General features: G+C 39.2%; 1 protein-coding gene across 1 annotated transcript; it reads left to right on the top strand.

Moving 5' to 3' along the window:
• Positions 1 to 199: 199 nt before the first annotated feature.
• LOC113782418 lies at positions 200 to 22,070 on the top strand. The gene is made up of 7 exons (XM_027328311.1): positions 200 to 416; positions 4,499 to 4,598; positions 4,710 to 4,945; positions 16,579 to 17,492; positions 17,581 to 17,979; positions 18,062 to 19,782; positions 19,835 to 22,070. The coding sequence occupies exons 1-7, from the start codon at positions 200 to 202 to the stop codon at positions 22,068 to 22,070; spliced, it is 5,823 nt and encodes a 1,940-aa protein (XP_027184112.1).
• Positions 22,071 to 27,019: the final 4,949 nt, after the last annotated feature.

Below are 27,019 nucleotides of genomic sequence, written 5' to 3'. Positions count from 1 at the left end.
TTTGTAATTACTGATAGTAATATCGTGGAGACATAAGAGGTCGCTCATATTAAGCAGAGAATAGTTAAGATTTGTATTCCGAGATAACCTATAAGCAAAAGAATGAAAGAGTATTATGGCTCGAGCTTCCATTATGAATAGCTACTTATTTGATCCTTTGATTTACCTGGCAGGTATTTGACTTAAACCAACCAGTAAGATGACAAATTTGGGAGAGATGCGTAAGGAAGTGGACCTTCTTCGAAAGGAGGTAGAGTTTCAAAAGAAGTTGGCTGACTACTGGGAAGGACGGTGGAAACAAGAATATGTTGAGAAAATTGAGTTGTTGTTTAAGAACGTAGAACTGGAAACGAAATACAAAGAAACTTCTCAAGTTGGTCAGGCCATGACTTCTCATACGACTTGTGGATATTGTGGTAAGCCCAACTGTGATAGCCCCACCTCCCCCTAAGGCGAACCAGAGGGTTCAGCGGGCCGTCTGCCCAGCTCTCGCCGAGACTCAGTCGTTCACTACATTCCTCAAACAGATTACAAGATAAAACTCAAATATTACATCAAATTCTCCAATAAATAATTACATATCAAAAGCGAAGCGTCCGATTTAACAATAGTTCATTTCAATGATGTCATAAATCAATGATGGAGTATTTTAACTGATAAGTCCAGAAACAATTACAACATTTACAAAACATTAAATATGGAGTATCAGTAATTCAAGAAATATTTACAATGGAAAGCAATAGTAACATTCATTAACGGATACGTTCGTTCTCCTGTCATTTCCCCTTATTCCTCCAATCTTTTGAAAATGCGTTTTTTCTTTCTTTGTGTATATAAAACCCGCGCTCGTTTAGTCATTCATTTCATTCACCCCCTTCCCAGCCATTGGCCGGGCTCCACCAGACTTCAAGGTAATACTCGAGTATACCAAACGTTCACCCAGGTCCCTAATCGCCCGATGTGAGGACCCAGACCGTTCGTAAGTTGACATTAGGGTTAGGGCTAAGAAGAAAACCCTAATTTCCGGTTAAGATTGAAAACCCGCATTTTCTACATTTTCTTTATTAGAAAAGTTTCCCAGATAAGTTTTATGAGTAAATATAGTTTTTAGATGATTTTTTCTAGTATTAGTTAGTTTTTGAGAAATTAAGAACGTATATCGGATGTGGGACCCACTAGTGTGGGAAGGTATAGGATTTAATCCATTTGGTATAGGTTAATTAATTTTAAGAAGGTTAGAAACCCTAAGTGAGCATAATCCCTAATGTTATGATTTATTAGAAACTTTAAGTTGGGTTTAAACCCTAATTTTGCCCTTGACAAAAAGGTTATTGTTTCATTACTTTTATGTGGGATAAAGCATGCTTAAGTGTAAGTGATTAAGATGAGAAAGTGATTAGTGAGGTAATTAAGTGTGATTACATGATTTAAAAGAGATTAAGTTATGACTTATGGAGTAAATTGAAAGATTATCAAATGTGTGAGGGAAATTGTATATGAAAGAGAAAGTTGAAGTGCAAGGGTGAAAACAACAAATAAAGCATTTTTGTGATTGGTTAGCTATAAGAAATATCTCCCAAAGCTTTGACTATATGTTGTCTTACAACTTATAAGAAACAAGAGAAAACAAAACTAAGAAAAAAAGAAAGGAAGAGCCGAGAGAGAGAGTGAGAGCCGTGAGAAGAGAAGAAAAAAGAAAGCTTGCTTTGGTGCATCATTTTTGTTCTTCAATCTTGAGTTTGGACCTTGGAGAAACAACTTGAGCACTTGATTGTTGTGGGTGATCATCTACAAAGCTTGAATCAAAGGTAAGAAAGTCTATTTGAAGACTTAAGTTGATTATTGTTTGATGAACTAGTGGTTATTTTGGCATAGGACCCTAGTTGTGCTTGATTGTGGTACCTCTTATGCCTATCACATGTTTTTATGGAGTACTTTGGTTAATTTTAGTGTTATTTGGTTGCTGAAAATTCGGCCAAGAAGAGGAAAGAATTTGGGTTTCTTGCTAATGCTTTCCTTACTTGTTTTAGTTGAGAAATGGACTTGTAGTGGTTATGTTTGATGAATTGCCTCACTTGATTTGGTTGGTTACTTGCAAAAAGCTGATTTGGGTAAGAAACCCTAGACTCTATGAGGCTAATTTAGCTTAGCTTATGGTTAGTGAGATAGAGTTTGGTTAGTGAGAGGTTGGATTAAGTTCATTAGTGCAAATGAAATTTGGTTAGGGATTGTGGTTGATGATTGTTAAATTTGGTATTGACTTGGGAGGGGAATTTCGGACCATTTGTAGGCCAGTTAGATGTTAGTATATGTGTGTTTATTTGGTACAAAAGTGGTTGAAAAACCTGCATAAGAACCATGAAAACGAACCATATGTTTGCGACATTTGAAACCGGCAAAATGGGTAAACAGGGCAACCCAGAACCTGAACTTGAGCTCCATTTTTCTTAATGTTCCGTGCTGATTCAGAAGTTTCGTAAAACATGAAAGTCGTAGCCCCTTGAGTCCTGAGTATGCCTGCAAAATTTCAGGTCAATCGGATTAGCGTAGCCTGAGTTATCGACGAAATGCTCAAGCCTGTTTTGACCCTCTGGTTCTACGCGTTTTCTGATTTTGTTTCTGCCCATGACTTTTCGATTTTTATAGAGTTCGATCTGGGTGCCGATTCCTTCATAAGAAGTTTAGATCTTGATCTCAGCTTCGAAACGGTATAAAGTACGTCGAAAATCGAGTTCCGTAGCTCCGGTTATGATCAAAACAATATCGCTCGTCAGAACTGCCTTGTATTTGGACAGTTCTGACGGGTATTTTGGCACTCGAATTTTGTTTTGTTCTGAATAGATTCAGGTCTTGGCCAAAACATGAAAGTTTTAGACTTATGTCTCAGCTTTCTAATGCCTTTGGAATTTCGTAATTTCGATTTCTGAGCCGTGAGTTACGGCCTTGCAAACAGGGCCTGTTTGGTAACTCGCAATGAAACAGCTGGAACTGTTTCACGCAATTTTCACCTATACCCATTGAGATCTGGGTTGCGATGTCTTCATGAACATTGTAGCCCTTCCTCTTAGCTTCGTAACGGTACCTCATGTACCTTGATCTGATATTCCTAGCCTAAATTTTGACCAAAACGGTTTGAGATGGCCGACTTGGCCATTTCCGTTTGCCGTTCTGCGCGGACGTGTGCGGCCGTTTTGCCGTTTCCGCACTTGCACGTGCCAATTTTGCCGTTTGGCTTATTTCAAGTACGTTAGTTGCCGTTTGTGATATATTGTGACATAATCTTCGATTTCAGACAGTGGTGAGCTAGGCGGTGCCGGTGGGGCCCACTACTAGCCAACACACAAAGTGAATTCTGCCTTTATACTACTTTTGGTATTTTGAGTAAGTATTCAGGCCGCTCTTATGTGTTAGTTGTTTATGTGTTTCGTTATGTGTAAAAAGGGTACCTAGGCGAGGGTGTACTTTATCGCACTCGATCTAGACCCTAATTTACGCACCAATTTGTACATGACATATGTATGTGAGAAATTTTGGAACAAAAACCCTTGAGCTTGTGGCTCGGGGTGACTTTTGAATACTTTTGTGAATTTTGTGAGTTTGCGGTTGAACTCAATACCTAGATGGACTATTCGAGCCGGTTAGGGCTTGGTCGAAGTCAGTCCAACTTGGTTTGAGGTCACCAAGTTTGTGACCCGAGCTTATGATTAAAGCTCAAGTTTGTGATTTCGTTCGCCTGGGCAAGTTTGTGAGGTGACTGGCCAGTGAGGGTGATAAGGTGTCGGTGGGTGTACAAGTGAAGTTCTACGGACCTTATTTATGGTCGACGGAGTGTCGACAGGAGATCAAGCATGGCAAATGAATTGGCTTTGGAGCCACCCGTATCCTTATTATGTGATGTTACTTTTCTGCTTTTGCTTTACTCTTACTGTGTAAATGTTGCTACGTGAAATTTACGCTTTTACCCCTGTTTACTTACTAAGCTTTTAGCTTACCCCATTCCGTTTGTTTTCCTTAGCAGGGGCCGACGCGGGTACGTTTGGGGCTCATACACTAGTTTAGTAGATTGGCTTGTAATAGTTGAACTTTTAGGATGTTTGTTTTTATTCTGGTGGTTTGTATTAGGACCCTTCTTAGGGTCTCCCTTTTGGTTTTGGTTGTAAGTATACGGATGTAATAGTAAGAGCAGGTACTTTTGGAGAATGTAATTATAACTCTTTTGGGATTGTATATAGTATGTATAGTACTCTTTTGGATTTTCTGGCTTTTATTGCTTTAAGTTTTGAGTCCTGGCGCGAGCTAGGCAGGCGGCCCGCCGATACCCTTGGGTTCGCCCTTGGGAGAAGTGGGGTCGTCACAGTTGGTATCAGAGCGCCCAGGTTTGAGGACTTGGGCAATTGTGGGACATACGCGATAGGCATTAGGCATATTGGATTCTTTTAAGTTGAATGATATCTTTTAAGTTGAAATGCCGGTTGACTGACGACTTAATGTTTTGTAGGTATGGACCCAGGCAGTTCGAGTAGGAGGGGCCATGAGGATCGACCGCTGCGTAAGCGGGTTATCCGTTATCGACAGAGGCTGGGAGAGCCTTACACTTTGTACTCCCCCTTCGGCCAGGTGTCGCGCCGACCCTGCGCGTGTTGGTATACTTACGGCTATCCCGACGAGATAGTCTTAGCATTGGATGATGAGCGTTATCACCTCGACAGGACGGTCGAGACTCTGAGGGAGCAGCTTGAGGAGGCTAGACAGTTTAGCCGCTGGCAGGCGTTACGCGTTAGGGACCTGGAGCAGGACCTCCGGGACACACACCAGCACCTCTTCTCTTTGAAGAGGCAGCTTAGGGAGAGGGCCCGGAGTATCACGTTTGACTGCGGGGTTTTGCTAGATATGGCCGCGGAGGCACCCCCGCGAGCTACTGGGCCGGAGCAGATAGGCGAGATTGGTACTTTAGGTTCCGTTGGGGACCAGGGCCCTAGGGGAGGCGTTTAGGGTCGCTTTCGTCTTTTGCTTAGCTGGTAGATTCCTTTTGTTAAAACTGGCATGACCACTTTCTTTCTTTATTTGGTTGGCCGACTAGATCTTGGAGCCGGAGTGCTCATGTGTACATTGGGTTTTGTACCGACTGGAGGTCGGTAATCTGTAAATCTTTTGGTGTGATTTTGTATATCTATGTATATATTTGAGTAGCATTTTGAATTTATCCTTTGTGTGTCTTTTGTTCGTACGCTTTACGTCCGTACTTTTGCTCATAGTCCGGATAATAAGTTTATGTGGAATGTTACGATCTATAGACGTTTGCACTTAAATGGCCTCCGGTACTCGAGGTGGAGGTAGAGGGCGAGCACGAAGCCCTGAAAGGGAACAAGGACCAGAGCAAGATCAAGTCGCTACAGCCATCCAGCGGATGGCCGATTTACTAGAGCAAATGACAAATCCTTCGGTGGACTTTGAAGGTACGCTTTGACCAACGAATTAATTTCGAGGACGAAATTGTCCTAAGTGGGGGAGATTGTGAGGACCCAGACCGTTCGTAAGTTGATATTAGGGTTAGGGCTAAGAAGAAAACCCTAATTTCCGGTTAAGATTGAAAACCCGCATTTTCTACATTTTCTTTATTAGAAAAGTTTCCCAGATAAGTTTTATGAGTAAATATAGTTTTTAGATGATTTTTTCTAGTATTAGTTAGTTTTTGAGAAATTAAGAACGTATATCGGATGTGGGACCCACTAGTGTGGGAAGGTATAGGATTTAATCCATTTGGTATAGGTTAATTAATTTTAAGAAGGTTAGAAACCCTAAGTGAGCATAATCCCTAATGTTATGATTTATTAGAAACTTTAAGTTGGGTTTAAACCCTAATTTTGCCCTTGACAAAAAGGTTATTGTTTCATTACTTTTATGTGGGATAAAGCATGCTTAAGTGTAAGTGATTAAGATGAGAAAGTGATTAGTGAGGTAATTAAGTGTGATTACATGATTTAAAAGAGATTAAGTTATGACTTATGGAGTAAATTGAAAGATTATCAAATGTGTGAGGGAAATTGTATATGAAAGAGAAAGTTGAAGTGCAAGGGTGAAAACAACAAATAAAGCATTTTTGTGATTGGTTAGCTATAAGAAATATCTCCCAAAGCTTTGACTATATGTTGTCTTACAACTTATAAGAAACAAGAGAAAACAAAACTAAGAAAAAAAGAAAGGAAGAGCCGAGAGAGAGAGTGAGAGCCGTGAGAAGAGAAGAAAAAAGAAAGCTTGCTTTGGTGCATCATTTTTGTTCTTCAATCTTGAGTTTGGACCTTGGAGAAACAACTTGAGCACTTGATTGTTGTGGGTGATCATCTACAAAGCTTGAATCAAAGGTAAGAAAGTCTATTTGAAGACTTAAGTTGATTATTGTTTGATGAACTAGTGGTTATTTTGGCATAGGACCCTAGTTGTGCTTGATTGTGGTACCTCTTATGCCTATCACATGTTTTTATGGAGTACTTTGGTTAATTTTAGTGTTATTTGGTTGCTGAAAATTCGGCCAAGAAGAGGAAAGAATTTGGGTTTCTTGCTAATGCTTTCCTTACTTGTTTTAGTTGAGAAATGGACTTGTAGTGGTTATGTTTGATGAATTGCCTCACTTGATTTGGTTGGTTACTTGCAAAAAGCTGATTTGGGTAAGAAACCCTAGACTCTATGAGGCTAATTTAGCTTAGCTTATGGTTAGTGAGATAGAGTTTGGTTAGTGAGAGGTTGGATTAAGTTCATTAGTGCAAATGAAATTTGGTTAGGGATTGTGGTTGATGATTGTTAAATTTGGTATTGACTTGGGAGGGGAATTTCGGACCATTTGTAGGCCAGTTAGATGTTAGTATATGTGTGTTTATTTGGTACAAAAGTGGTTGAAAAACCTGCATAAGAACCATGAAAACGAACCATATGTTTGCGACATTTGAAACCGGCAAAATGGGTAAACAGGGCAACCCAGAACCTGAACTTGAGCTCCATTTTTCTTAATGTTCCGTGCTGATTCAGAAGTTTCGTAAAACATGAAAGTCGTAGCCCCTTGAGTCCTGAGTATGCCTGCAAAATTTCAGGTCAATCGGATTAGCGTAGCCTGAGTTATCGACGAAATGCTCAAGCCTGTTTTGACCCTCTGGTTCTAATATTTATTGTGTTGAAAACTTAGATTATAACTCTAATTGATTTTCAAATTTGAGAGACTAGTTCCCATTGTGTGAATTTTACCAAATTTTCAAAATTGGCCAAAAACCAACCCAAATCTGTCTTGATAGCTCAAATCAACAACTTCAAGCCAAAATTTGAATGTCTTCCATTTGAAATCATGGAAAAGTGCCTTCTAGGAAATTTTAGTACTTTGGACATAGTTTCCAACGGTACCAAGTTTTCCAATTTTGGACTTTCAGAGAGTGAGTTATGATTTTTCAAAGAATGCCCCTAAATTCGATAATTCTTGGCCATTTTGTGAAATTTTCGCGCGGGAACATTTTCAAAAAATCAGGCCGTATATCCGGCCAAGAACATCTTGGCCGGATAGTTGGCCGGATTGATGGTGGAAATTGAAAAAAAAATTTGGATCCCTCACTGCCTCGAATCCGGCCAATTCTTGGCCAGATTGTGACGTGTCACGCTTCAATTCGTCTTCGATCGATCGTTTGGAAATTGATTTACATGATTTCATACTTACTTGTTTCCATCCAATGATTTTAACGATGACGATTAGATTTTTCTTATGATTGTTGAACCCCACTTTTGAGCCTCGATTTACAAGAAAATTTAGGCTCGTCCTCGCGATATTTTCTAGATTGTACATGTGTGCAATCTTCCGTGATAATTGGGGTTTATAAGTGATAGTTCATTATTAATTGCTCAGGCACACAAGAGAACCTTCAAGAGGATCCTACGGTGGACGTTTAAACCCTCAAGAGGGCATTACTTCATTGTTTACTTGGTGAGTGTAAAATGTATGCGAACTTGATGCATGCTTAACTGTTGTTAATGATTGGAGATTTTGAAAATGGAGTCGAGTGTGTATTTTACCACACTCGTTCTCATTCGAATGAATCATGATTGAATTATTTGAAATGAAATGAATGATTGAATGATATTGAATGATTGAATGAATGAAATGTTATGCTATGGCTGCATACGTCGTTGGAGTGAATCTCCTCGACTCACAAATGTACATGGCAGACGCCCAATTCTCACTGGCCAACCTTGGACTCGAGCCGGCATGGGTTTGGTCGGGCTCCTTGGTGAATCATGAGAAAATATAAGCTTAACCTATTGAGAGGTTTTACTTGGCATACTCGAGTAGTATCGCCTGATGAGGAACCACCAAGATCTCAAGTCGTCACTTCACAAGGCTCAAGTAAGAATGATCTACACGCACCATCAATAAACCCTGGACCAAAGACTCGAGCAAGAGCAAGAAAGATGCGTGAGAACCTCCAAACATTTCTCCAAATTGTTCATACACGCATTGGAAGGATTCAAGGGGCTAAACACACGATGGTGAGCCTACTCCAAGTCCATGAAGAAGCCTCAGATTACTAGAGAAAGGATGAACTGCATAATGGGCTTCACTATCGAGTTAAGCGGCTAATATAGGCTTGAGAATAAAGGTTGGACAGCCCATGTGGGCCCTAGCCGACCAGCCCATGTTGGGCTTCGTTTGTTAGCTTCCTTAGTAAGCTAGGTTTAGGGTTATTTGGAGTTAATATGGTTTTCCATTGCTAGTTAGGATTAGGAGTACCAAAGCCTATAAATACAAGGCTTGGCCAAGCTTGTTATTCATTCATTCATCAATAAACAAATTTTCAGTTTTAAGAGTGTTCTCTTAAGCTTTGGTTAACTTTGAATATCTTAGATTTTGTTCTAAGTGTTCTTCTTGGCTTATCAAGCAAGAATCACACTTGCTCGTGGCACCGTTCTACCATTGACTATAAGTTCCTTTAATCTTTTCTTGAGGGTTAAGAATCAATCTTAGTTCTCATCCAAGGGATTCTAAGGGGGTTTAGGGTTCCGCACGTACAAACCTTGGAGTCGCTTGTCTAGATCCTGTTTTGTTGGAATACGAGTTCTTCCAATCGCGGTTTGGGGTTCGTATCATTACCTCAAACAAATAATAGGCGGGCCCGGTGCAGGGGTATGTAATGGTGAACGGGGACATGATAAGTGAGGTTCTACGGACTATAACCTACCCGATTGACGGAGTGTCAACTCGTGGAGGTTCTTGATCGTGCAAGTGGAAAATAGCTTCTGAGAGCTCCTATATCCTTGAATTGTTTCTGTTTACTCTTCTTGCTCGAATTGTCATTTACTTGAATATTATTGTTTTACTCGTTAATTGGGATTGTTACTTGAACAATGTGCTTGCATGTGTGTTCTTGGCCTCACGAGCAATCGCTCACCCCATAGATTTGTTTTCCTTAACAAGAAAGGACCTGGAGTGAATCTCGGAGAAGCCCTCTGGATGTACTTGTGTATTAGGGTTTCGAATGCAATTGGCTAGATATTTTGGCTATTGTATATTTTGGGATTTGATGTATATTTTGGGAAATCTGATGTAAGAATTGGATAATCGTTGTATTTTGAACTGGTGGTGTAAGACTTGGACAGTCGGTTATGGAAGCGACTTCTCTTTAGTAGGCTTGTATTAATTGTTATATATTGTTAAGCTTGAAAGTTTCTGCACTTTCTTACTTTATCTTGTCGTGATGGCTAGTATGGTATTAAGATTGAATCGAATTGTCTTGAGTCATGGCGAGAGCTGGGCAAGCGTTCCGCGGATACCCTTTGGTTCGCCTTAGGGAGAAGTGGGGGCGTGATGTGAAACCCCGATCTAGACAACCAAAACACCATGGCTTAGGCAGCGGAAATTTGACCCAACTAATCCCTAGAAGTCACGAACAATTTTGATATTATCTCAACCCATAACTACTCGAATTAACGAACCAAATTGGAGGTAGTAGAACGCCACAATCAAGGAGATACTCGATTGATAAGTTCGGGTGAATAACTTGAGAAGATTCTCAAGTATTCAAAGGCAACTCTCTTGCCAAAGAGAAAGTGAAAACTCACTAATTGTATTTAATAGTCAAAAACTGGTCCCCAAATAAAGAGGAAGTGGGGCTATTTATAGCCCTTACAAGCATTAACCCTAATCCAAAAGTTGACCAAACTACCCTACATACTTAAGAAAGATTTTGGGCCTTACTTACTAACAAATGGGCCGCAATTAAACTATCTTAATTACCTAGACTTTTTAAAACGAGAAATAATCAAAATCAACGAGGAAAATCAAATAATCCTACTAAACTCAAGCATTCGTGCAATCAACTAGTCTTCACTTGAATCTTCCAATTCCCCATGTGCTTGAATGGGCCTTGGTCTTTATATTCTCATCATTCCCCTCCTCTTAAAAGCAATTTGCCCACAAATTGAAGCACGAATGGTGACAAGACGAGTTACATGCCTTCGACTCAATCTTGTTATGAAAGCTACAGATGGCATCCAATGCAAAGCCCATGTGCTAAGTTGGAAAATAACCCTCGTCGAACCTTGAATCTCACAAACCATCTTCAATGTATGCTCAACTTTATTGTTTGTGGTCATGAGGTAAGGGTCCTGAAAGTGGTATGAAGTGTATCCCGTGAAATCGAACTCCGGCTCGAACACACTTGCAAGGCACCAAGGCGGATTTGGTGATGGTGGAGCTTCATGTGGACTAAGAACAAGACGAAAATCATAATGGTCATTGAAGTACTTGTTCTTTAAATGAACCCTTGGTACACAACCATCCCTAAACTATGGAGTGTTCCCTTCAAGATGAGCTCGAATCAGATCCCCTTTGGTGTGGACTGATTTGAGTTGACATTGTTCCATGAATGGATACCAACGGGGTTTAACTCTTGGAGTACCAACTCCATGGAGGCTTGCAACGTCTACAATTGATTTTGGAATGGAACACACCAAGATCAGTTCAACTTGCCTTTGCTTGATCTGTATAAAAGAAGAAACACTAAACAAAGCAAAGGTAAGTTTGTTAAGAAAATAATAGGCCTTCACCGGGTTGCTCAAGATCAGCCCACTTTCTCTTTTTTCTTCCTTTTTACCACCCATCTCATTAGATTTGTCCATCTCTTTTTCTAGTTCAACAGCTGACCTTTTATCTCATTACTTTCAACTTCCTCGGGTTTTACCTCTGCTGGCACAATTCCCTCATCTAGCTTTTTCTCCATTCTATAACGCTCAAGCTCACTTTTCATGCATGCTAGATCAATACAAAGTTGGTCATAAGTAAGTGATACAAGTGCAAGACGACGACTATTAAATAAGAAGGAATACTTATTAGTATGTCCGTCAATTTTAACTTCTCGCCTCGACATCCATGCTTTGCCCAACAACACATGTGTCACTTGAATTGGGACTACATCACACAACACCTCATCCACATATTTGCCGATTTGAATAGGTACCAGTGTGTGCTTAGTAACCCAAACATCCCCATGAGTGCTCGTCAACTTGTACGGTTGAAGATGATCAATGGTTGGAAGATTTAATTTCTCAACCATGATAGCACTTGCAAGATTGACTTCACAACTACCATCAATGGCCAAGCTACAAATTTTATCTTTGACACCGCAACGAGTATAAAACCAACCAAGCAACTGAGATTTGACGAGGTCCAATTGCTCATCTACACCACGTAATGCCACTTCTTTGACTCCCTTAGGATCAGGAAGACAATGTTGTGGGCTAGCTTTTATGCGTCTTATACTTGCCATGACGTATGAGGGAACCTGCAAAAAGTTAGCAACGAAACCGAAGATATTGCCTTTCACGCTCCCTTACGTGTATCCACTCGCACTCGTGTATATGGATGTCACTCTAATGGACTTACCAAATACCTTTACCTGTTGGGTTAGGTAGTTGAGAAATGCTGCTCAAGTCCAACAACCGTTACCAACCTTTCCACAAGTGTAATCACAAGAATGTAGGAGAAAATGTAGGAAAGTGTTCCTAGAATCTAGGAGAAAATATAGGAGCAAATGTAGGAGAAAATGTAGGAAAGTTTCTTAAAATCAAGGAAGAGAATATAGGAGAGTTTCCTAAAGTGGATGAGAGAATATAGGAAAGGTCCTAAAAATGGATGAGAGAATTTTAGGAGAGTTTCCTAAAAAAATGGATAAGAGAATTTAGGAAAGTTTCCTAAAAAGGTAGGAGAGAGAGTGTCCAAGTGAGTACAAAGAGTTATCCAAGTGCTTTACTTAGTTTCCTAATTGATTTTGGAAACAAGTTAGTTTTTGGAAACCTTTTGAAAATCCTCTTCCTCTTGAACAACTTTTGGTAACCTTCTTGAAACAAACAATGGTAATCTTCTTGAAACAAACTTTGGTAACCTTCTTGAAACAACCTTTGGTAATCTTCTTGAAACAACTTTTGGTAACTTCCAAATTCTACTCCAAGAAAGATTGCACAAATCAGATTTGGTTCCCTATTCAAAACAATTCGGTTGCCCCTTTCTTTCCTTTCCTTTTTTTTTTCTCTTGCCAACCAATTCATCTTTTCTTTCTCTTTTCTTTCATTTTTTTTTGACTACAACTATCAACCACGACACAAAACAAGGAAGTCCACAAATAATAACAACCAAGAACTCCAAGATCTTTCAAGAACGTTCAAGGAAGTTGTCAGGAACTTCAGAAATTTCAAGATTGTGGTCAAGAATTCAAGAAGTTCAAGATTATTGTAAGTTCTCTTCAAGATTCACAAAATTCCAACAAGTTTTGCCAAAATTCAGATTTGAAAACCAAGTAAACAAGTTGGATAACACAAACAACAAGGCTGGACAGATTTGTATTCGGATGAACAGTAACTATGAACAGTGTCGGTGAACAGTAATGGTGAACAGTACGATGAACAGTACGATGAACAGTTTTTTTTTTTTTTTGGTTCTAAACAAACGAACAGATTGGGATAAACATATATGACTCGAAATAAACGAAAAACAAAAAAAAGATATAACCTGGTGGTTGTCAACTAGCTCTGGTACCAACTGATGTGAAACCCCGATCTAGACAACCAAAACACCATGGCTTAGGCAGCGGAAATTTGACCCAACTAATCCCTAGAAGTCACGAACAATTTTGATATTATCTCAACCCGTAACTACTCGAATTAACGAACCAAATTGGAGGTAGTAGAACGCCACAATCAAGGAGATACTCGATTGATAAGTTCGGGTGAATAACTTGAGAAGATTCTCAAGTATTCAAAGGCAACTCTCTTGCCAAAGAGAAAGTGAAAACTCACTAATTGTATTTAATAGTCAAAAACTGGTCCCCAAACAAAGAGGAAGTGGGGCTATTTATAGCCCTTACAAGCATTAACCCTAATCCAAAAGTTGACCAAACTACCCTACATACTTAAGAAAGATTTTGGGCCTTACTTACTAACAAATGGGCCGCAATTAAACTATCTTAATTACCTAGACTTTTTAAAACGAGAAATAACCAAAATCAACGAGAAAAATCAAATAATCCTACTAAACTCAAGCATTCGTGCAATCAACTAGTCTTCACTTGAATCTTCCAATTCCCCATGTGCTTGAATGGGCCTTGGTCTTTATATTCTCATCAGGGCGTCACAGAAGGGATACTTCATCTTCAACCTAAAAAACTTGCTTGAATCTTGAGTTTCAACCATTGATTTTGCAAACTACTTCATAAAAGTTGATCACTAAGGAAGCTTATGGGTTTTGGTGGAGTGATTTGGGAGGAGAAAGGTCTTGGCAGCCTCTTTGCATAGGGTTCTAAGGTATTTATGGCAAGAAACTTTCCTCTACTTCTAATACTTGCATACTAGTGGTTTAAAGTTGAATTTCAGTAGCTTTATGAGAAATTTCATGGTTTGAAGTGGTGATTTGGAAATTTACAGCTTTTATGGTAAAATTTCTACCCTTATATGATGCTTAAGGTTGGTCATGATTTGATAGCTTTGCCATGTGAAATATCTAGCTTTTATATGTTAGTTTGGCTTGCTTAAGGAAAATTCCAGCTTGTATGTGAAAATTTCAGCTTAGGGTTCCCAAAAATCAGCTTGTTTATGGTTGGTTTTGAGCCATAAATTTGCTATATTGGAGGGTGTTGTGGCCTTAATTAAGTGTATTTGATAGCTTATGATTTGTGGTTGCGATTGAGGTAGAATTGAGATAAGATTTGGTGTTGATTTTAGGATGGAAAAGTAAAGAAAATAAGGGGAGGTGCTGTCCAACTCTTGGGACAGCTTGTTTCCTTCAAGTTTGGGTTGATTTTGTGATAAACTTGCTTAAGGTGCTTGGTAAACCTATAAGCTTTACTTATGTGTTGAATTTTGGTAGAAATGAAGGACTCTTTGGTTGTTCATGTCCTTTGGTCCAAACTTTCCTTTTCACTCCAAAATCACACTTTTGTATCCTTGCACTAGTAGTTAACATGGATAGGCATACGAATCGTTGTCGACCCTAAATTGTGAATTCCGTTCACTAGGTTTTGTATGTGGGGACCATAATTATTTTACCTTGGTTGTTCTTAGGACGTGCTGGTGACCAAGGGCATAATCCGGGAGGAAACTTTTGAAGTTATTTTTGCTTGAACTGGTGAGTGTACTACTCGCATGACTTGTTGCTTAACTGATTTACTTGTGCTTGAAATTTATGACTTGAATGCCTGTGACTTCCGTTTATTCTGGACGAGACGAGGGTGTACTTTATCACACTCGTTTCTCTTCACTATTTGACTGGTTTACTGTGCAAATTTGGATCTGTTACTTGTGCATGATTTGATGTCGTTTGGAGGCTTGTATCCAACGACCTTACTGTGAAATTTGAGCTCAACCTCATTGGTAGTTAATCGAATCGAGCCAATAAGGGGTTGGTCAAGATAGATTAACGAACCATGAGGAAACTGTTACTGATTCATTGAATACTGAAACCTCTTAATACTTGGTATACTTGAGTAGGTGTTCGGGTCCGATAAGGGGTATGTTTGGTAGACGGAAATTGGTGTAAAATGGGGATCTACGGTCATAGTTGTTTCTTTAAACGTTGACGGAGGGTCAACGGGTTTGGATCAAGAAATGAAAAAGGGAAAATTGGCACTTGAGAGCCATCTGTATCCTTTTATTTGAACTACTCTGTTTAACTGTGGTGATCATTCCTCTCTTTATTTGATTGATTAAAAGTGTACTTTCGTGATTCTTGACTGATTGACCTTTTGGTACCTCATTCGGTGAAAGCTCACCCCTGTTACTTTTCTTTTCCTTACAGGGGACAAAATTTTGGGACCGTGATTTTGGAGAAAAGAGTTGAGCTAGTTATAGTTGTTTTTTGTTTAAGCTCCTCTGTAATAGTAAACCCTAATTGTATTTGTATAAATATGGATATTCTGGCTTGTACCACAAGTTGACTTGTTGAAGACTCCAATGTATATATATATACAAGAGTATGATTATGTATATTAAGTGTGATTGGTTGAGAATGCACGTTTCTATGGGCTTAAGTGAACTTTTCTTGATCCGTTGAAAACCTGGTGAGTCTGGATCTTGAGCGGAAAACAAAAAAACTGGCGGAAAGTTTCTGCTGCAAATCCGGCTAAGTTGTGGCCGGATACCTGGCCGGATTGATAGGGGAGGCGAAAAAAAATTTGTGGGGCTCTCTGCCTTGAATCCGGCCAGAAAGTGGCCGGATTCTGACGTGGCTTCAGTTTCAATCAGTTTCCGTTGGAGTGTTTAATCGAAGTTTTATTGCATGTTTTGGTTTGGCAAAAGTGTATTTGGCTTAGTAGTCCTGACGAGAATTGGGCAGGTAGCTCGCCAACCTTTGGAGTACGTCGTAAGGGAAGGTGGGACTATCACAGTACACCTAAACTCAATACCAAGTGGCGACTCCAATTTTTCTTAAAATCCCAGTAATTGGAGTTCGAGTTAAAGACCAAAAAAAAAAAAAAAGGAAAACAGAAGTCCCTAGAAGCATAAAAGGAGCCAAAAACGTTATTTTGAGTGGGAAATTTTAGAGACATATAGACATAGATGTGTAGTGCGACAACAATATTAAAATGAAAAGTTTACTAAATGATTAGTGAAGGGTAATGCCCAATTACAAAGGAAGAGAATTTCAATTGCACTCTCGAAACTAGCAATGCCCAATTTGCACCCAACTAGACAGTTAAATATCTTTGTCAATGAGATTTAACTTTCTGGTGAGTTCATTACTATAGTTTCATCAAAATATCTTTGTTGCAAAAATTTTGCGGGCTGCTATCTTTACAATTCATGCAAAATAATAAAGGTTTTTTATAACCCATCAGCTGTTTGATAAATTGCCTCTTTCAAACTAAGTTCAAAATTCGTTCAACGCCTTGGCTGCTAGTTCATGCCTCCAAGTATAGTCATCAGCCCATCATCTCTACCTCGTTCAAACACTAGCAATCATCATCTTCATGATAATAATTTTTTTTTTCTAGCCAAAGGTGAAATCCATTCCGGTTCAATAGAAAAAAGTTCTACATTCTTTAAGGATTTTGTGCTAAGGTTTCCAAGGAACGGCTTGGGTAGTGGTGCGGCAGTCCATGGCTGCCATCTGCCCACCTGATGGAGGGCAGCCTGCCCCTCCTACCTTTCAACGCAAATCCTTTTCAGAGTTGTTCACGAAGAATTCACAGCAGCCGACGCTATCCTTTGCGGCACAGGAGGCTACACACAAAGGGGAACCTGCGTTGATTTTCCCACAGGCAGCGGTCGAAGCTCTAGCCAGTCCATTTCGTTTCGCATTGATTGGGAAATTCTCTAGACGTAGACCGAAGTTGGAGGAGGTGAGGAAGTTCATTGCATCGCTGGATTTACGTGAGAACCCGGTGGTGGGCTTGTTGGACGTAAGACATGTGTTAATTCAGTTGAACAATGAAGCTGATTTCCATCGTGTATGGTTTAGGAGGATCTGGTATGTGTCTTCCTTCCCCATGAGAGTATTCAAATGGACCACGGACTTCCATGTTGACAGGGAGTCGTCGGTGGTTCCGCTCTGGCTTCAATTACCAAAACTCCCGCTGCACTTTTTCAATAAGGAGGTGATTTTCCAGATTGCGTCTATGGTAGGTAACCCTTTGCTAGTTGATGCGGCTACCCTTGCAGTGTCACGGCCAAGTGTTGCACGGGTGTGTGTTGAGATGGATTTGTTGCGTTCGACACCGTCGCGGGTTTGGATTGGCAATGGAAATCATGCTGGTTTTTGGCAAGAGCTGGTGGTGGAGAACCTTCCAAGGTACTGCTCACATTGTTTCCGCCAAGGTCACGATGTGGAGACTTGTCATGTTTTAAAGCCCGAGTTGCGAGGAGCATCTGGTCACCATACCAAGACTACTGGAACAACACAACTACGGTTGGCAGAGACGTCGAATACAGACATGCCTGATGGCCCTTTGGAGGGTAATGGAGAAAGGCCATCGGTATTGATACAAGATGCGGCAGTAATTGATGGGGCAAAGGGAGAAGTTAGAGACTGTGACTGGCAAAGCGCTAGTTGCTCACGATCAGTTAATAGGTGGTACGCCTCACGAAGCTGAGCAAGGTGACCAGGTGCAGCAGTCCTGTGCTACTATACCAGCGCAGCAGGAGAGGAAAATGGAGGAGGATTATGGGACGGTGGCGGTAGAAGGTATCGAGGTGGTGCTGCCACATGACAAAGGAGAGGAACGTTCTGAAGATGTGGGGAGTGGGTTGCCCGCGAGGGTGGTCGTACGTTCTGCTGAGGGGCAAGTTGAAGACATACAAGATACTCAACGAAGGGTCGGTACCCTCTCCCCTAGGGGCAAGGATCTTATCCGACAAGAAGAGTCATCACTAGAGACCGGGCATATAGACACGGGGGGTACCCTGGAACTAGAAGAAGTTGTTCGTAAGGAGCGAATGGATGCAAGGTCGCGTGGTCTCCGGGTTGGTCTCCCGTCAGATAGAACACTACGCTCCATGGTTAGTTCTTCAACAAATTCTTTTTCTGTCCTTTCTGATGATTAAGTTACTTTTTTGGAATATAAGAGGGGTAGCTCGTGCTCCTAATTTAAGGCGGTTAAGGAAACTTATTAAATTGTATGATCTTCAATTGGTGGTTGTTGTTGAACCTAAGTTGAGGGTGGAGTCAATTACTGATATTAGAATTAAATTGGGGATGGATTGTTGCATGTTCAATCATTGGGGTTCTGTTTGGATTTTCTACCGGTCATTGTTTACGTGTCAGATTACAGGGGAGTCTCCCCAACATATAACTATTAGAGTACAATCTCATCTTTTCCAAGACTCCATTATTTTGTCTTGTATACACGCGAAGTGTACGCAGCAGGACAGAGAGGATTTGTGGAATGCACTTTTGCAGGATAAACCCGCCTTCAATCCTTGGTTTTTGGTGGGGGATTTCAATGTGGTCACAAATACAGAGGAGAAGAGGGGTGGATTGCCATTTAGACCGTCGGAGGGATCAGACTTTCTGAATTTTATGGCGCTAGCTGGTGTCAGTGATGCGGGATTCTCTGGGTCAAGGTTTACATGGTGTAATAATCGTTCGGGAACGGCGCGGATCTGGAAGCGTCTGGATCGCTTACTTCTGTGTGGGAGTGCAATGGAGCTACCGTACCAATTCATGGTGCAACATTTAGGCCGTGACCCGTCGGATCATGCTCCCTTGTTGCTATCGGTGGATACGAGGCTAGACAATAAACCCAAGCCGTTTCGTTTCTTAAACATCTGGACCACTCATCCTGATTTTCTGGGGGTTATCAAGGACTGTTGGGTTCATCCAGTCAATGGCTCTCCTTTGCAAGTATTGGCATCGAAGTTGAGGAATGTTAAAAATGCCCTCAAGCAGTGGTCTAGGACGACATTCGGGGATATTTTTGAAGGGGTACGTAGTGCAGAGCGTGTGGTAACCGAGTCTGAGACAGCATACGACCTCGATCCTACTGAGCAGCGACGGAGCGAGTTACATCATGCTCGGGCTCGATTGCGCCGAGCGCTTGTAGTTGAGGAGGGTTTTTGGAGACAAAAGGCGCGGGTTAAGTGGCTTTCGGACGGAGATAGGAACACCAAATATTTCCACTCCTTGGTTACGGAAAGGAGACGTAGGGCAGTAATTCATCGAGTCAGGGGTACTGCTGGAGAGTGGATCGAGGGGGAATGCCAAATTGGGGAGGCAGCGGTGGGTTTCTTTAAGGATCTTTTCACGGCAGAGGGGGATCTTCCCTCCCTTACCGGTCTGGAGATCATACCTAAACTGATAACAGACCAGGAAAACTCACGGTTAACGGACATTCCATCTCTTACAGAAGTTAAAGACATAGTCTTTGCTATGGATGGAGAGAGCGCAGCCGGCCCGGACGGGTTTACAGGGAAATTCTTTACCTTTGCTTGGGAGGTAGTGGCATCGGATTTATACCGGGCGGTTGTCAGCTTTTTCTGCGGTGCTGAACTACCTAGGAGTATCACGGCTACCTCAATTGTGTTGCTGCCAAAAGTGGAGAACCCCCAAGATTTTAAGCATTTTCGTCCAATCAGTCTGTGCAACTTTACTAACAAAATCATCTCCAAGCTGTTATCGGCAAGGTTGGCGATGATATTACCCCGGATTATATCTCCACAGCAAAGCGGGTTTGTCCAAGGGAGGCAGATTACAGATAATTTCTTGTTAGCTCAGGAGTTAGTAGCCGATATCGGGAAATCAAATCGGGGTGGCAATGTGGTCATCAAGTTAGACATGATGAAGGCTTATGATAAAGTCTCATGGCCCTTTCTCCTACAGATCTTCACGGGGTTTACGGCAAGGGGATCCAATTTCACCAGCCTTATTCGTTATCGGAGCTGAGGTGCTGTCTAGAACCCTCAACACGCTACCCACACAAAGAGGATTTACTCCGTTCAAAGTTCCTCCTCATTGTTCTATAATTACGCATTTGGCATTCGCCGATGACGTGATTATCTTTTCCAGTGGGGCCAAGTCATCCCTACGTCTGATTAAACGGGTTTTGGATGATTATAATGAGGCATCAGGTCAGCGAATCAACCCTCAGAAGAGTTGTTTCCTTACTCATCCACGGGCACCATCTCAGAGGGCAGCGGTTGTTAACCAGATACTAGGGTATAATAAACGCGACTTTCCAATACGGTACCTTGGTTGTCCCTTGTATACCGGAAGGAGCAAGAAGGTTTACTATACGGATATATACAATGCGGTGGCGAATCGGATTTTGAGTTGGAAAAACCAGATATTATCGCTAGGAGGCAGGGTGGTGTTGATTCAGAGCGTGTTATCCTCTATGCCAATTCACTTGCTGGCAGCCGCGTCCCCTCCAAAAGGGATGTTGATGGTCATAGAGAAATTGTTCGCCAAGTTCTTGTGGGGATCTTCGAATTTCGGGGATAAATTCCATTGGATACGTTGGGCAGATTTGTGTCGGCCGAAGGATGAAGGGGGTGTAGGCCTGTGGGGTTTGAAACAGGTCTACGACTCATTTTCCATTAAACTCTGGTGGAAATTTCGACAACAACAATCATTATGGGCAAAGTTTATGTCCCAGAAGTATTGTGCAGGTCATCACCCTTGTCTTGCTGATATTGGGCATCCGGGATCCCAAGTTTGGCAGAGGATGGTTACAATGCAGCGTTTTGGGGAGGATAATATTAGCTGGGTAGTTCAGGAGGGGGCTTTGGACTTTTGGCATGATAATTGGATGGGGTCAGGTGCGCTTTGTGACAAGGTTGAGGTCTTCCATGATCATTCGGTGGTTGATTTTGTAGATCGGCGGGCTTGGAATGTGGACATGCTCCATCAATTCTTGGATGGAGAATTGGTTACGCAGGTTTTGGAGATTGACCCTCCTACCGATAGGGGAAATGATACAATGGTATGGGCATTGACGAACTCGGGTGTTTTTTCCACTGCATCGGCTTACTCATTGATCCGTCAATCCAATGACAATTCTTGGCTTTTTGGTCGTATATGGCAGCAGGGTCTTCCAGTCAAGGTTTCTTTCTTTATGCTGCGACTACTACAGGGGAGGCTCCCTCTTATGGATCGCCTAAAGAGGTTTGGGGTTTGTGGCCCATCTAGATGCTTGTGTTGTCAGAATCCCCAGGAGGAGGATTTGAATCATGTGTTTTGCTCAGGAGAAGGGGCACGATTGGTCTGGCGACACTTCGAGAGTACTGCTGGTGAGTTTAGTGGGGTGCATACGGTGCGTCATATGGTGTGGTCTTGTTGGTTAAGGAGGGGGACTAATGATCGTGTAAAGTTTTTGCATAATATACTTCCTTCGGTGGTATGCTGGGTTTTATGGAAGGCTAGGAATGAAGGGGTGTTTGAAGGTCGGAAGATGAGGATCAGGCCTACGGTGAATCGGATTGTTCAGTTTCTGCATGATTTCCTTCAGTCACGGTTCCCGGGGGTGCAGCCTTCTGCCCCTACATGGGAAGGGTTGCTTCTCGAATTAGGTAGTCATCAAAGGCGGATGGTTATTAGGCCAGTTTACTGGGTAACTCCACGTAGAGGCTATAAGTTGAATTCAGATGGATGTTCTCGGGGGAACCCAGGAAGGAGTGGGGGGGGTGGGCTTGTGCGGGATAGTCGAGGAAATTTTGTATTCGGCTACGCGGAGCCCTTCGGGGTGATAACCAGCATGCAGGCGGAACTTCGAGCGTTGCTATGGGGCGTTAGACATTGTGTGATTCGAGGGTGCTTGGAGTTACACTTAGAGGCGGATTCTCTCACCCTGGTTCACATTGTTCAAGGGACTAGTGCTTGTCCTTGGCGTTTACAGAGAGATCTGGATGAGTTGATGATGTTCAAGCAATATTTCACATCGATCACACACTGCTACAGGGAAGCAAACGCACCTGCAGATCATTTGGCAAATTTTGGTGCTGATTCTAGTGCAGGTCATGTGTTTAATACATTCTCAGAATTGCCGCAATTGGTTAGGGGGGCTATTAGATTAGATCGATTAGGATTTCCTACGTTTCGTACACGGTGTCTGGCATGAATTGGAATAAGAAGCAGAAAAGGCCAATGAAGGTGAAAATGGCGGTTAGAAGGACATCAAGGGAGGAAGATTGACTGCTAAAATCTTCAAAGATCATCCTTCAGATTCACTGGAAGACATCCTGATATGGAAAAATGAAGATTTAATCTTAATTTCAGTTTTTAAATGCTTAAACTTTCACTAGCTTGTAAATTTATTGTCAAATTGTGGTTTGATGGCAGGGAGTTTCGTCCTTTTTTAAGGGGAAACTCTGCCGAAATTTTTATAAAATAATAAAATAAATAAATAAAAAAAATATATATCCTTATATTTGATCAATCATAAATTATAAAATTTTGATTATCTTCCATCCATTCTCTAGCATACAAAAAAAGCAAAAGATACATTCTGTTTTCATTTAATTAGAAAATTCAAAATCAGTTGTCTATTTTTCAGAATCATGATCACATGCTCTTTATGCGGACATCTTTTTGTTCTTTTTCCTTTGAAGATTATTTCTTATTAGTTGTTTTCTTTACATTATTTTTAAAAAAGTAATTAAATATTCATATACCTCTAATGTATTTATTGTTCTTACACGATACTTTATCACCATCAAGATGGGATTGTTGAGAACTAATTAGTGAATTGTGCATCAATAACAAATATTATATCATTTAGTTTCAATGTTTGTCTTATAGTTAGTGTTTCAAAATTTAATAAATTTGTTATTTTAGTTCTTTTGTGTCCATGTTCATTTAAAAACAAAATCTTGATGATAAAAAGAACCCGTGCAAATGCATAGGTAAATAGCTAGTTACTATATAATTCTGAAATATTTATAACGTTCTCATTTTTGCGTCTTACAAATGGTAAACATAGTACTCAATTCAATTGTTGCTCTACCAATGCATCTAAGCCTCAATTTGCATAAACTTTCTTAGGTAGTCAATATTCACATAATTAAGCTGGTCTAACACTAACAAACTTTGAGATTCAACAACTATGGTTAATCAATGTGTACAAGTTTACCATGTTAATGTAAAAGTGATTCATTCAAGATTAGGGGATTCATTTTAGTATTACTTACTGACTATTGCATATTTCCATTTTTTAGTACTCTTTAATGTTTCCCTTATTTCGTTTCCATTTGTTTACTGAATATATTCAATTTTATGTAATAACAAACACAAAATCTCAACGATGTTGTCTAAATTTTGGTACCTATGTGAATTGATTAAATTCACCTAGTTAATTTTGGAGACTTTCTTTGGGCGTCTACTTCAAAGGACTCTTGAAATTGCCCAATCAAGAAGAGGAGGAGGAGGAGGCGGCAGTGGGAGGAGAAATTTGAGAAATAATTCTTGAAACCTTATGTGAGCAATGCGAGAAATAGTCAATCATGAATAGAGAAAACAAAAGGAGAGAAGCAGAATTGCTAAATTACCCACCAAGAAAAGGGGACGATATCATAACTCAACTCTTGCTTTTGCATTGTTAAACTACCCAGGTTTTGGGTGATTTCTTTCTTAATTTTTCTTTCAATGAGAGCATTAACTATAAATTTAATAAGTTTAGTGAAGTGTTTTGATATGTATGATGAATGTACTTTAATAAATGTAGTTTTAAATGAAAGAACTAATAAACAATAATTTTATTTAATAATGTCATACTTGTTTTAGGAATTTGAATCGATGGATGTTGTTTAAATTTGACTTCTTACTGCAAATATGTAGTGTTACAAACTTTATTTGCCGATCGTTAAATTTGGTCTCATGGTGAAACTTGGCTCTCCACTTCTAATGTAGCCTCCACTACTAGTTGATCATGTACACTTTAGCATACTCTTAACACAGTTAAATGAATAATAATTGAACATTGACAATTGTTTTGACAATAAGCAACGATCGATAAAACCTTGGATAATTGATAAGGACCTGATAGGATTCGGTGTAAAAGTTACTTGTCAGATTTTGCATGTCAAACATTTCAATATAGTAATGATTCCAAAAAATAACAAGTCAATCCACAAGCATATAAACTATTGAACTTCGCTGCTCAACTCATCACAGATAGAAGGATCTACCCCAGAAAGTTTCTAGTAAAACTAAGTCATTAGATTTCAAATTCAATAACAAAGTCTAATTTGCAAGCATGCAGTTTTTGCAACCCTAAGGTTTTAGTTTCAGCCACACAAAAAAAAAAAAAAAAAAACATAGAAACAGGGGAAGCTTAAGAAAAAATGATTGCTACAAAGGGCATCCATAAAGCCTACATTTATGTATGTTCAGCATACAAAAAATTTTAAAAAAGGATTACATGAAAATTAGCTAATTGATGAATTTTTTTTTTTTTTACTTTTTTTTTGTAATTTTTCAGGCAGGGGAAGGACGAGATTTAAGAAGTGGCGAGGAGGAAAGGGAGATTTGAACCTAGAACCTTTAAGTTTTACGGGCCAACCTTAACCGTTAGACCAAAACCTCTTTTGCTAATTATTAGTGCACTCATCTTTTGCTTCAAATTTTTTAATGAGGTTTCGCCGAATCAAATTATTGGGCCTTCTATAGTCAGTGGTTTTGTTTTTCGCATCATTGACCTTTTTTTTTTTTAAGTTTTGGTGCTAATAGCGTTCTTCAAGAAAGGAACTCGAAATATTAAATATATCGAGAAATATGCCTTGGACTAAATATTTTGAACTCCAAATCAATCATGTTTCACTTCTTTTAGTATTATCAACAAACTAAAAAGTACACTCCATATATTAAAAAAAATCTATCTACTAAAAGAAAAGTTTAGTTGTATGCACATTCCCAAAGAGAAACTGACAATATCTTGATCATTTTTAGACTTTTAAAAATATTTTCACATTTTAATTTTTTTAATAACAATTTTTGTTTGTTTTTCACATTATTAAATCAAATTAGCAAGATATTCTCCTCAATCCAAAAAAAAGTACAATTATGGAATGAAATTTAACTAGGACCATATATATAAATATTATTTTTTATTATTATGTTAGGCATATTGATTTTTTAGACATTAGTTATCTTGGGTGTCATTATATATTGGACTTATTAATGATTTTAGTAAATTGTTAACAAATAATGTTACGGGATAAAATGCAAAACAATTTATATTTTAAGAGGATTTGCTGTAATTAACTCTTAGGCATACAAATGTCTTTTTGACATTACCATTACACAATGTTAGAGTTGACCAACGGTTTAAGGGATAAAGTGAAAAAAATATATATATATATATTAGGGGATAAAGTGCAAAAGCGGCTATAACCATAAAACTAAACCAATTCTTCTAGTTTATTGATTTTGGCCACCATAGTTATTAAACTTGGTCTAGTCTAGTGAACCAACCAACTAGGCTGGGCCAAAGTTCTTAATCTAATTGGCTCAAAATCCGGTCAAATCTATCCACTAGTTGGATCAGGAACCCACCTAGGTTTTAGCTAACCTTTTTTTTTCAAAGGATTAGGTCTTTGATTTTAGACCAAAATACATTTTTTTTGATGAGATTTGAACATTGATTCAACTTTTAGTTGTGTATAAGAATTTACCACTAAGGTAAGTCATTAGTTGATGTTTAAATGACACTATAAATAAATTTTTTTACATTTTTATTGTACAATTAATCCTTTTAATTTCCAGACTAAAAATGTTGTCATCATGTGAAAGTACTTGAGTATTTAGAAAGTAGTTGATTTTGTTTTATCTTTGACTGCATGAACTAGTTTGTAAAAGTACAATCAAATGAACTTAAATCTTTCATTAATATTTATATGCTTATAATATATCATTCTAAATACAATAATTAATATCTGAAAGCACTTTCTTATAAATTTTGTATATACTAAAATTACTTTGATGTATCAATAATTTTTAATATTAGTGACGCACTAACTCAATCACCTATCCACCAATTAAACTAAGGGAAAATGATCGGTTTCATCCTTCACATTTCACAAAAATATTCTTTTCATCCCTCACTTTTAAAATGAAGCAATTTCGTCCTTGACATTTAAAAACTAAAATTATTACATCCCTGAACCTAAATTTCAATCTGAATCAAACCACCAATCAACCTGATTACAAAATTTGGGGATGTAATTGGTAGATCACTTGGTTAACTCAACTTAATATTCATGTAAAATTTAATGAACCTAAAAAGAAAAAAGAAAAAATTATAATATAAAAAAGAAAGATTAATCTTTTCTACATTATCATTGTATATATTGACGGTTTTATGTACCACCATATCATTTTAATTTAAATTTAAACACCAAATTTTATATTTATGATACACATCTAGATTCGCAAGCGGATATACTAACGGTGCATGAAAAGATTTATAAAAAAAAAACTCTACTATTCCAAGACAAAGAATGGCCTTTTATGTTATAATTTTTGGTTTAATAAATGCCATGTGAATACGATGAAGTTGACCGAATGATCTATCAATTCTATTTTCGAAATTTATTACTAGGTTATTGGATGGTTTGATTCAGATTGAATATTAGGTTCAGGGATGTAATAGCTTTAATTTTTAAATGTCAAGGACGAATTTGCTTCATTTTAAAAGTGAGAGACAAAAAGAATATTTTTGCGAAATGTGAGGGATGAAACAGGTCATTTTCCCTTAAACTAATTATTTATCCACCTGATCCTTTTGTTTGGTTCCTTTATTGTGCCGAATTTAATAACTATGTAAGCCACACGATTATTTGTGGTTTCAAATCACATACTTAACTCACAAAAGGCCATTCATTGGATTGAAGCCGTTCTATTAGTTTTAAGATCCCTTATGTCAATACAAAAACTTTATATTAATATATCTTGACATGATCCGAGCTTCCCCAATTCTATGCTGTGTACTTTTCATTTTTGCCTTTTTGTTTTCCTTTTCCTTTTACTCTCCTTTGGTTCAATCCGTACCCCAATTCATATTTTCCTCCTATT

The sequence above is a fragment of the Coffea eugenioides genome, chromosome 9 (genome assembly GCF_003713205.1).
Source record: "Coffea eugenioides isolate CCC68of chromosome 9, Ceug_1.0, whole genome shotgun sequence".
Classification (NCBI taxonomy): domain Eukaryota; kingdom Viridiplantae; phylum Streptophyta; class Magnoliopsida; order Gentianales; family Rubiaceae; genus Coffea; species Coffea eugenioides.
The sequence above is the reverse complement of the archived record's forward strand: the minus strand, read 5'-3'. Positions and strand labels throughout refer to the sequence as shown.

Excerpts from the sequence above, each read along its gene's own strand:
- LOC113782418 (XM_027328311.1), top strand. The coding sequence starts at position 200 with ATGACAAATTTGGGAGAGATGCGTAAGGAAGTGGACCTTCTTCGAAAG. Across the intron at positions 4,946-16,578 it reads GGAGCAGATAGGCGAGATTG|GTTTCCAAGGAACGGCTTGG; the intron begins GTACTTTAGGTT and ends TTTTGTGCTAAG. Across the intron at positions 19,783-19,834 it reads GGTGGCAATGTGGTCATCAA|ATCTTCACGGGGTTTACGGC; the intron begins GTTAGACATGAT and ends TTTCTCCTACAG.